General features: G+C 38.0%; 1 protein-coding gene across 3 annotated transcripts in view; it reads left to right on the forward strand.

Annotated features, from left to right (window-relative positions):
• The window catches only part of IL18R1 (interleukin 18 receptor 1), a 39,949-nt gene extending 28,404 nt beyond the window's left edge, over positions 1 to 11,545 (forward strand). For 2 of the 3 annotated variants that reach the window (XM_077134903.1, XM_077134904.1), the window contains exons 8-11: positions 551 to 690; positions 3,249 to 3,410; positions 8,014 to 8,172; positions 9,975 to 11,545. In XM_077134903.1, coding sequence (XP_076991018.1) covers positions 551 to 690; positions 3,249 to 3,410; positions 8,014 to 8,172; positions 9,975 to 10,330 — 817 coding nt within the window. In that variant the 3' untranslated portion in view covers positions 10,331 to 11,545. The remainder of the gene's footprint in view (positions 1 to 550; positions 691 to 3,248; positions 3,411 to 8,013; positions 8,173 to 9,974) is intronic. The other variant, XM_077134905.1, reaches the window with a different exon arrangement.
• Positions 11,546 to 12,141: the final 596 nt, after the last annotated feature.

The following is a 12,141-nucleotide window of genomic DNA, read 5'->3' on the forward strand; positions in this document are numbered from 1 at the left end:
CTGACAGTGCTAGCTAGAGCAGACCCTGCAGAGCCTGGCCCTGCAAGGGTTGGTTAAAAGCATTTTCTGATAAGGCAATTTGAAATCCTTTGAGGAAGGTGGAAAAAGGTGGTTGCCCATGATTTTCTCAAGCTATTTTATGGCACTTACTCACAACTTAACTGATGCCTTGGTGAATGTCTGAAAATAATTTTTTAAATCTCTTAAGACAAAAGTGATCTTTAGGATTATGTAAACAAAATTGATATGGATTGTATCACTGTAAGCTAAATACTTATCAGCCTTGTCACATAGGTGTAGACCCCACCGTGGGAGGGATTCTGAGTGGTAGGGGGAAAGAACTAAGGGGAAATGATTGAGATTGAATATTTCTTTTATTTTCAGGCTATTGTTTTATCTTCCAGGCATTTTAATTCTTATAGCTCACAGCACCATCTCTAGACTGTTGTAGTAGCTGCCTTTAAGTATTTAAATGCATGAATTCATTTTTCATGTGCAGTTTATCAGTAATGAACAAAGTCTGTTGCTAAATTGCTTTCTTCTTTTACAGAACTTCAGAAGGCAAATGGCATGCTTCAAAAATATTGAGAATTGAGAATATTACTGAAGATAATCTCAATTTTTCATATAATTGCACGGTGGTTAGTGAGGGAAGTGTAGACACCATGAGATTCATCTTGCTCAAAAAAGGTAGGAGCACACAGGTTACTTTTGACAGTCACAGAATCATAGAATGCCGATACTGGGAGACACCTCAAAGCGCTTCACTTCCTCATTGCACGCACTGGGAAGCAAGCTCCTGACAGGCGAGAGGGTTCACTTTGTGTTACCTTTGCTCGTTCCCAGAATCCTGCTGTCATGATTCCCAGCACAAGAGGAAAAGACAAGGCTTATTCTTTTGTTCTCACCATGATATTCCAGTCCTAACATAGAAAACAGGGCCCAGAGCCAGGGGCTAGGTGGGGCTCAGGGAAGCAGGTTCTGGTGAGTGAGCATCAAGGGGGAGGTAACCAAAGCAGCCCTGTCACACCCAATCCTTCACACCCAGTACAATGGAAAGGAAATCTGCAGTTCCACATGAAATGATGCCAATGAATATTGGGCATAATGGGCCTTCAGCCTATCTCAGCAGGGCTCTGTGCTTGGGACTGTTCATTCATTCAACAAAGGTTGATTGAGACCCCATGCCTTGGGTCAGCCTCTGGCTTGGCAAGTGGACTGTGGATAATACTGATCTGGAGGTTCCTACAATTTTTCGGTACCTGTCAAAACAAGGTTTCAGAGCTCCCCATTCCTGCCCTTTGCCAAAACATCCCAATCCAGAGCCATTAGCCCAATAACTGTTCAGAAGTCCCTGTGTCTGAGGCCAAAAGCCATACTTTCCATTTGTCATGACTCATTTACTACTCATTCATTCACTGCTCATTCCCAACTTGGGCCAGCAGCTGCCTGGATATGCAGTAGGGAAAGGTTAGCATGAGAGAGAGAGAGGAAGAGAAAGACGGCTTTGCCTTGATGAGAAAGTTAAGGAGTGGGGCAGAAAGCCACACTCTCTGGGTAGGTTATCATTACTCAACCGCATGAAATAACAAGAATAGCTAACATTCATTACATGCTGTTTTATATGACATATTGTGCTAAGCTTTTTCCATTGTTTCTTTACAACAAGCTTTATATATGAAGAAATTCACCCAAGGTCAAACAGCAAGTAAAGGTCTTGAAAGTCAGTCCTGTCCAACTCTAGAATCTGTGCTCTTACCTTCTACAGGGATAATCACAAGTGCTTTCCACCCCTCTGTGAGTGTACAGGCCTCAGTCCATGCACTTGTGAAGGAAGTGCATTCAAATAGGAGCCTGATCCCACTAGCCACCATACTCCTCTGTTTGATCAGTAGGGAGCTGTGCGTTCCTTGCTCCTGCTCTGATTATTTCTCCTCCTGGCACAGCCATTTCTTGTATTGAATTCACATATATAGGCTGGGGAAAAGGCTTTCTAACTCTACCATTGTCCCATGGAGCTGTGTGTGTGCCAGTGTGCACACGTGTGCTGGTGCATCTGCAGGGAGATGTAATTGTGGACATGTAGACTTTTCAAAGGTACAGGAATCTCATGTCCTGGCTTTATTCAGAGCTCACTTAACAAGCAACCATAGTCACTTATTTGCATCCTAATTATTAGTTTTGCTGGGAAGAGTATCCCTAGAAATTGTGCTAGGATAACCAGAACTTTAAATATGTTTGTACTCTTGGACCTAGAAAGCCCTGCCATCCTGGCCCCCTTAAAATCTATTACAAAGAAATAATCAGAAATGTGGACAAAGGTTTATGCGTAAGGCTGTACATTGCAGCATTATGTACATTCATGGAAATCACAAACAATCTAAGTGTTGGGGCATTCTGAATTTATAATTTTAATGACCTACTAAAAAAGCTTGAAGTACAATGTTAAGCAATAAAGAGTATATGATCTCAATTAGGTAGCAGTTTTCAGGGGTAGAAACCCAGAAGGAAATAGACTATCATATTAGCAGTGGCCATCTCCAGATTGTGGGATGGTCATTAAAAATTATTTTATTCTTTATACTTCCCTATATTGTCTCATATTGTCCATAATGAACATACACTGAAATCAATCTAAGAAATGTAATTTTCCCAAGTAGCGTTTTATATAAAATGTATACTAAAATTCGCAAAGCTACATGCCAGAAGCCATGTTTACTTTTTGTATAACATCTCATTTGATCTCTTTCTAAAGTGTGACCCCGTAAGTGAAGAAAATATTATTATTTCCCTCATTTTACAGATGAAGACACTAAGGTTTAGAGGATTAAGTGACTTAAGTATAAAAGAAGCTATTGAGCCAGACTGGAAAACCAGGCAACCTGAGTCCAAAGCTTTCTCTCTCTTTTAAGATGAGCCTCTATTTATGTTCTCAAATCAGTAGCTGAGTTTTGTTTTTGAGTCCTTTTGTATTTCAGCCTGGTGTTTTATCACTCTGGAGACCTAGGTTCCACAGTAGGGATAGAATACATTAAAATGTTTTTAGTGCACGACCCTGGCTATCCCTGTACACATTTTTATTCTTTAAAAGGTTGAGTAGAAAGAGCATTACTCAAGACTAAAGGTAGAGATGTGGAGTAACTCAATGGGATGTGTAAGCTCTTAAGTAGACAACTGGCTATGACAACATGACAGTGGAAGCACTGGTCAAATTTTTTGATTATTTTCATTTTCTATTTCTTTTCTAGAAGACACTGGTGACATCCCAGGCTACATCTTCACTAGAGGAATGATAATATCTGCTTCGGTCTTGGTGGCAGTTGTGTGCTTAGTGACTGTGTGTGTCATATATAGAGTTGACTTGGTTTTATTTTATAGACACTTAATTGGAAGAGATGAAACATTAACAGGTAACATATCATAATGCTGGGATTTCATATCTTATGCTTTTAGTAAGAGATCAAATAGGGACACATTAATTTTCCTCTTCTTTTTGTGTGGTTGTTGACTTCATGGTTGGTAAATGTCTTCCACGGGAAAAACTGCTCTGCCTGTGTCTTCTGTTATGAACATTGTGCCATCCTTTCTTGCATTTACTTATGTGTTGTCAAAAATTTTATAATTATTTCATGTATGCATGCTGTGTCTACCTAAAAACCCTTAAGTAACTTGTTCCCAGGAACTGTATATCTGAATACTCTTCCGTATACACCTTCTGGGTTCCTTAGATGATGCATACATCCAGTAAAGTTCTTTTAAATATATTGAATCATATCGTGATATATTTATAGCCTGGAAAAAGAGGCACATGATATACTAGCAAGAGCCCTCCTTTCCTAGGGTTCTATTCTCCCTAACCTGCCACGATATATCTACTACTATTTCTGTTTGGTGACAGCATGCCTCAGTTTCCTTATTTTCAAAGGTGACTAGAAGTCCTCAAGGTTCTTTATGATAATTACTGAATTAAAAAAAAATTAAAAAGCACTTTCTTTTCTTTTTTGAGTAAAGAAACGCTCAAAACACGTAATAAATTTTAGGGTGGGAAGTCTCCCGCCCATGCTTGTTCCACACCTGTGTTTCCCACCCTGTAATAATTAGCATATCCAAGCAAGTATGAATATTCATCCTTATTTCATCCACCATTAAAATAATCTTGCATATTATGCACACTATTCAGAGTTTTTGTTTTAGTATACCTTTTTTATCTTTTCACATTAGTTTATAAAGAATTGCCTCATATTTTAGTGCTGCCTGGTGTTTTATTTACATGGATGTGTGGTCTCCTTTTAATGGACAGATAAGTTGTTCTCAATCTTTTGTTATTACAGAAATACTGTGATGGATAGATTTGTACGTTCATTGTTTCACATTTGTACAGAATATCTGAAGAGAAAATTCTCCAAGGTGGAATTACTGGAAATTCAAAGGGCAGGTGCAATTGTTATTTTGAAAGATATTGCCAATTTAACTCTACAGTTGTTGCATTAATCTGTATTACCACCTTCAATGATTGGGAGTATAGATTGACTCTCACAAAATGTATTATCATCTTTTGAATTTTTGCCAGTCTGATGGGTGAAAAGTTATAATTCAGTGTAGTTTTAATTTGCATTTCACTTACTATGCAAGAGGGTGAGAAACTTTTCATTTGCTTAAGAGAAACTTGCATTACCTTTCCCAAACAGCCCGTTCTGACACTTTTCCCATTTTCTATCGGGTTGCTGGTTTTTTTGTTTTGTTTGTTTATTACTAGGAACTGCTTACAAAATGTAAAAAGTGTTGCTTATTTTCTGTGATATGAAATCTAAATATTGCTCCCTGTTCATCATTTGTCATTTGACTTGTTTTGCTAATAATGGTGTGCTATGAGAAAGAGTTTTTTTCTATAGCTAAATATATCTTTTCTTTTATAGTCTGTATTTGGTGCATAGGTAGAAAGGTCCTTTCAACTTTAAGCTATAAAGGAATTCTCTCTTTTTTTTTTACCCTGGAGATTTTTATAGATTCATTTTTACATTAAAAATTGTTAATTTAATAATATAAAATTAGTTTTGAGTCTGCATTTGTGTGTGATTTTGTTATGGAGAAAGATGCCACAACAAAGAAGGAGTTTTGTACTTGATGTTTTTAGAGTGGTTTTGTTTGCTTACTTATGTTAGAATGAACACTTATTAATCCCTCTCTTTCTGATTTTTAACCAAGCTCCTTTTCCCTCTCCAATTGTGTTTGACTTGATTTATGGTAACTTTTTAAATTCACATTTTAAAAATTCTCGTTTTGGCAGTGTTCAGAACATTTCGAGATGTGCTCTAAATTAATTCTCAAAGTTTGGTGTTTTAGTTTGCAAGCTGCCAGAATGCGATGTACCAGAAACTAGAACAGCTTTTAAAAGGGGGAATTTATTAAGTTGCAAGTTTACAGTCCTAAGACATTGAAAATATCCAAATTCAAACAAGGCTATAGAAATGTCAAATCTAAGGCATCCAGAGAAAGATACCTTGATTCAAGAAGGCTGATGACGTTCAGGATTTCTCTTTGAACTGGAAAGGCACATAGTGAATACAGCACTGTCTGCTAGCTTTCTCTCCAGGCTTCTCCTTTCATGAAGCTCCCCTGGAGGCATTTTCCTTTTTCATCTCCAAAGGTCTCTGGCTGTGTGGGCTTTCATGGCTCTGAAGCTTTTTCCAAATGGCTCCCTCTTAAAGGGCTCCAGTACGCAGCTCCACTTTGAATGGGTGGAGACACACCTCCATGGAAACCATCTAATGAAAAGTTAGCACCCACAACTGGATGGGTCACATCTCCATGGAAACAATTAAAAAAACGCCACCCAGCAATACTGAATGAGGATCAAAGGACATCGCTTCTCTGAAGTATACCACAGATTCAAACTGGCACATGTGGTTACACACTAGTGACAGAAAATGAGAGATAAATAAAAAATCAAACTTTTATGGCAATTTGGTATTGCTAAACCCAAATGTGTTCATGAAGGATTGGATATAAAACAAAAACGTAACTAAGCTAAAATAAAATAAGAATATGGTCCTTCACCCCCCATAGTTTGAGAAGGACTGGCCTAATGGACTCCTTTAATCTTGAGACTCTATACACGTGATGGATTCATGTATACTGAACACAGAAAAGTTTACCATTAGCTTTCACATTCCTTTTCTTGAGCACTTTATTTCTTCAATTAACTAAGTTTCCAAACATTCATTTTCTCTGTTAAAATGACCTGAAATATAAATTAGCAGATGTACTAAACCATGAAAAGAGTTGTTTGAAATAAGGAATTTGAAAGCAAATTAACTGTTGAGAAACTAGTTTGGTATGGGGAAGAGCAAAGCTATATCACAATAACATATAACTATATACAACTGAGTTGTCTTCACAGTTTATTACAATCAGTTGCATCCTGATTATAAAACATATATATATTTTTTACAGATGGGTTCATTTATTTAACTTACATCATGATGCCTGTTTGTCTTACTTACATAATGAAGATACCAGTGAAGGCACTAGCTTTCACTTAAACTAATAAGTAGTTATATTTCACACTAATCTAATTGACTTATCAAAGGATCCACTTGACCGATTAAACCAATAACTTGTTCTATTTTTCCCAAATTTCCCTATTTTTGTCATGCACGCAATTCTACATAGCAATTGCTTTAAAACAACAACAAATTCTAGTAGAAACTGCTGAGCCAGAATGCTTTGGGTAAAACTGAAGATGCTTGTTTTCCAGAAACAGAAAATGTTTGGTGAGCCTGGATATGCTGTGGGGGCCATTGGGCTGAGACTGAATAGGGTGGACATAGCACATCAGCTATTGAGCATAAAGGATGTGTGACATCATGAAGAACATGGACCAAGAATGGTCTCAGCTGATTAGATTTTTAAGAAAAGTCACAATAATATGCATCTTCAACTCAGTGGCAAAGTCATTAATCCCAATTGTATACCCAAATATCAGTCTAACTGCTTTGTCATCCAAATGATGGTCATGTAATAAGGATAGGTATTTTCCCACTACTTCTTTCTTCCTCTACCAATTGCAATTAGCATCAATAGCATTATTTGGGACGTGACTCAAAATTCCCTTCTTCCAGTATCTCCAAAGCAATTGCTCCTTAATTCTCTGAACAAGTTTTTTTTTTTCAGCTTTATTTCTTTTTGTTTGTGTCACACTACTTTACATCTATTAATGTGTTCTTTGTAAACCTTCTCAAGTGTGCTTTTGTGTGGGTGTGTTTTCTCAAATAGATTGAATGAAGCTGGAAGACAAAAATGCTAATTTTTAAATTTAGATTTAAATTTTAAATTATCCAGTCAACTAACATCCATATTTAACCAAATATGGTCTTTGTTATTTAGATAATACAATCCTCCTGAATTTGTCCCTTAAGCCATCTGAGTACTGGTCTATTATGAATAGATCAAATGTTACCGTTAGTGAAAATCTTCAAAGGAACCAGAAGATATGCTGTGGCATCCAGTATCACCTAATATTTTAATCTATCATAGGATTTGTTTCTATAGCTGATCCTTCCACTAGCCTCTGTTGTTCAACCAGTGTTCCATTGTAAATCCTCACCTTGCCTCTATCTTCACTTATCAGTGGGTGTTTTTGAGGGTGGAACGTGGGATGGTGGCAGAGTTAGGGAATGCATGTAAAGCAATGTGAGCTTTGCTCTAAACCGTGGAAAGAGGGCATATTTGATCTCTTTGGTCTCAAATATTGTCTTTAAAGTCCTTTTGCAGTGCCCTGATCTGAATCATGCATCTCCCTTTAACCTCTGTGATGTCAAATTCTGGGAGCCTTACAATAGGTACTTAAAAAAAGTTTGCTAAGTGGTTGCTTGATAAGCATATGAGGTTTCCCAACTCTGTGTTTAACTTTTTTCCCCAGTTATTCTGTACACATTGGTCATGACTTTCATTGAAACGTGTGCTTAAATAAACTTATTTCCACACTAATTAAGAGTAAAACTTATCTCCTAGATGGAAAAACATACGATGCTTTTGTATCTTACCTGAAAAAATGCGGACCCGAGGATGGAGAGGAGCACAACTTTGCTGTGGAGATCTTGCCCAGGGTGTTGGAGAAACATTTTGGGTATAAATTATGCATATTTGAAAGGGACGTGGTGCCTGGTGGAGGTAAGAAGGGGAATCCCGGATAGGAAACCGGTGGAGATTTTGTCTTTTTAAAAGATGCATAAGCTATGTGCTTTCCTTCAAACAAACAGAAGGCTTTAAACCCAATGTCTCCTGAGTCAGTATAATCAGTCCATTCTGAGAGCAGCTGGTGAGGCCCCGCCACCGTCTCCTAACCAAGACCCAGTCCATTAACTCGGGTTCGCTGTTCTCTGAAACTATGGGGAAAAGGTGTAGGCATTGCATTTTCAGAACGAGGTCCCAAATTGACATTATCAGGAGACGTTTATCAAGAAGTGCCCCACAGCAAGTAGAAATAACTCTTTTGACAATATTCTGTATGGCAGAACGAGCTCCTAATTTCATATAGAATCCTTTGTTCAGCAAATGCAGGTTAATACTTTCCTCACACTGCATTTTTTGTGTGTATCATGTTGACTAGTAAGATAATTGAAGTAGAAAATAGAGGCAGGGAAAAGGATAAATAAGAGGACATTGGTAATTCACATAAGATTTTAGTTTTGAAATTAAATTTTTATTGATATATGAATACTAATGGCCATAGTACATTCACTGAAGCAAATTATTCTTAGAATCAAAGAAATTTATTAATATTTCCATATTTTCTCTGAAGTCTTGCAGAGTAAGCATTTGAAGTCTGGTGTCAAATTATTTTGGATGCTATTGTTAATAAAAAATTTTTAAATGTCTTCATGCTATCATCCATTTATTCAGTCATCCAACATTCATTTAGTGCCATCCTCATACAAATTATGAACTGTGCCTTGAAGAGATAGCAGTAAATAAGAAATAGTTGAGATCCCCCCCCATGCTACGAATTAAGAAGGAAAATATACTACTGTTAACAATATACAATTTCTCAAAAGGAATTATATGCTAAATTGTGTATGCTTACAAAATTGATATTTTAGTGTGTGAGTTCTTTTTATCTAAGAGGGCTCTTGTCACTTGAGTACTTTGCTGCGTGGTCTTAAATCAACTTTATTATATTCCATTATTTTCAAGGAGTCATTTTGAAGATAGATTTCTTCTTAGTTCTTAAATAAAAGTGCAGAATGTTTTGTTATATATTCAGCTGTGAGAAGAGTTAGAGATCTAGAAGAAGGATTGGCAAGCTCCTGCCCACGGGTCAGATCTGGAGTGCCACCGTCTTGGAACACAGTGACACCATCGCTTACATGTGGCCTGTGGTTGCTATCATGCACAGCAGCAGCCAACAGGGATGGCGTGACCTCCAAAACCTAAAACATTTACTGTCCAGCTGGCCCTTTACAGTTAAAGATTTCCAACCTCCGGCTCTGGTTTAATTGCAGTACTCCTTTTTACTTCTGGGTCTTTAAATTCTGATTTAAACACATTCCTCTACACCTGTGGGAAAGCAGGAAGCACAATGCTCAAAAATATGTGTCTCAGAACCAGACGCTGGGGTTCCGGCTTTCCTTCTGCCATTTCTTAGCTTTGTGACTCCAGGCAAGTTACTTAACCTCTCTGTGCCTTGTCTTCTTCATCTTTAAAATGGGGGTGTTAACAGTATCTTTTTCATAAGGTTGTAATGGTGCTGAAACAAATTAACATACAGAAAACATTTAGAAAAGGTTATGACATAGAATAAATAAGTATCCATTATTATTGGTAGCTAGATTCCTGTTTTTAATAGGCTCACAAAATCAAGAATAAACTAGTTTGTTCACTTATTAGTGAAACTAAGTGTTAAATAAAAGAAGACATTTTTATTTCATATCTGTGTTTGCAATCTCTTAATAATCCATGTCTTGAATTTTCAGCTGTCGTTGATGAAATCCATTCCTTGATAGAGAAAAGCCGAAGATTAATAATTGTCCTAAGTGAAAATTACATGTCTAATGAAGTCAGGTATGAACTCGAAAGCGGGCTCCATGAAGCACTGGTGGAAAGGAAAATTAAAATAATCTTAATTGAATTCACACCTATTAGTAACTTCACATTCTTGCCCCAATCATTAGAACTTTTGAAGTCTCACAGAATTCTGAAGTGGAAATCTGATCAATATCTTTCTTATGACTCAAGATTCTGGAAAAATCTTCTTTACTTGATGCCTGCAAAAAAGGTCAAGCCAGATAGAGATGAAGGAGAAGCCTTGCCTGTTCTTTCAGAGTCTTGATTTTCAGAAAAAAACTGGATATCAGGAGGAACTCTGGTTACTTTTGAGTTGAAGTATACACGCCTATTTGTAACAAGACTTTACTCAAAATATTTAACTCTGAAAACCCTTTTCATTGTTGGAATGAAATGTCTCATTAGGGTGTCACAGACAAGACTAAATGTTTAGCTGCATGCATGGGATGTGGAGGGCAGAGCTGGCTGCATACAGAGTTGGGTGAGCTCTGAGTATGGTTGCATATGCAGATTCTTGGAACCCCAGTAAGGCACTGCCAAGACCTTGCTTAATTAGACCTTGGGGCGTTTGGAGCTGTAGGTGCCCCAGAAAAACACATGCTTCAGCATAACCTATTCCTGTGGATGTGACCCATTGCAAATAGGGATTTTGATGAAGCTACTTCAGGTAAGGTGTGTGGCCCAATTCTTAATCCTATTACTGGAGTCCTTTATAAGCAGAATGAAATTCAGAGAGAGAAAGCCACAGAGGGAGCAGCCAGGAGCAGAACATCAGTGGAATCTGGAAGAGAAGGGAGAGGACAGGGGACTCCGCCATGTGCCTTGTCATGTGTCAGAAGCAGGGATCGTCAGAAGCAAGGATTGCCAGCAGCCAGCCCCAGGACACACATCCTTCAGGGAGACAGCATGGCCATGACAATACCTTGATTTGGACTTTTCCCTAACCTCAAAACTGTGAGCCATTAAATTCCTACTGTTAAGGCAATGCATTGCATGGTTTTTGCTTGAGGAGCCAAGGAAGCTAAAACAGACCTACTTATGGAAGCTTCTTAAAGGGAACCCAAATCATTCTTTTTCTTTTTTTGGTGTGCTGTACGGTGGGGTCATATTTCATTGTTTTTCCATGAGTACCTGTTACTGCGGCACCATTTGTTGAATTTTTGTTTGTTTGGCTTGTTCATTTTTTGGGGGGGGGATGGGGGGAATGCATGGACCGGGAATCGAACCTGGGTCTCCCACATGGCAGGTGAAAATTCTACCACTGAACTACCCTTGCACCCCCTCAAATCACTTTTTTATTTTTCATGAGAAACACAAATTTTGGTTCAGATGATTCTCTGGGTTTTTTACTTTTATTGGTTTTATATAAATGCTTATATGCAGGGTAGTGCAAGATCATATTAACCATTAAGCAGCAAAAAGCTGATATTTGATTTTTTTTTAATTACATATTTAAAAACGCCCTTTGTGTGGAGGCAGCGTGGGGCAAGACGCTGAGCCCCATTCCTGCGTGTGCTAATGACTTCTGTGACCTTTGGCACATCAACTCACCTTTCTGTGCCCCAGACATTTATAATTCCACCTACCTTAGAGGGGAATTAGATGAATGAAAATAGGCAAAATAGTTGGAACAATCTTGGCCCAGAGTTGATGTCCTGTGCACTTTTCTGTTGCTGGTGTTATTATTATCACTTAGATCTATTATTTAGCAGTGAACTAAAATGGAATCCAGAGGGCAGGAAAGAAGAGATCTGGAGAGTAAGATAGCATTGATTTGAGGCCAACTGCGGAGAGAAGGAAGCATGTAGGAGAAACAAAGACATTTCTCCTTGAGGCAGCCGGAAGAGCCTAAAGACAATTAGACAATTTGTATCTGTTTCACTAAGGGGACCCAGCATGGGGCCTTCCTGGTGGTCTCAGCAGTCAGGTTTCTTCATGAAAATCGCTGAGTAATTGCTGAGTACCAGCCTTCAGAGGAAAAAAAAAGAGTTGGGAAAGTAGGTAACCATCAGTTTGGGAGCTTGGTAAAAATATACAATACAAATATAATTGACTGTTCCAAAAGATTTGAAAGCA

This window comes from Tamandua tetradactyla, chromosome 17 (assembly GCF_023851605.1).
Source record: "Tamandua tetradactyla isolate mTamTet1 chromosome 17, mTamTet1.pri, whole genome shotgun sequence".
NCBI lineage: Eukaryota > Metazoa > Chordata > Mammalia > Pilosa > Myrmecophagidae > Tamandua > Tamandua tetradactyla.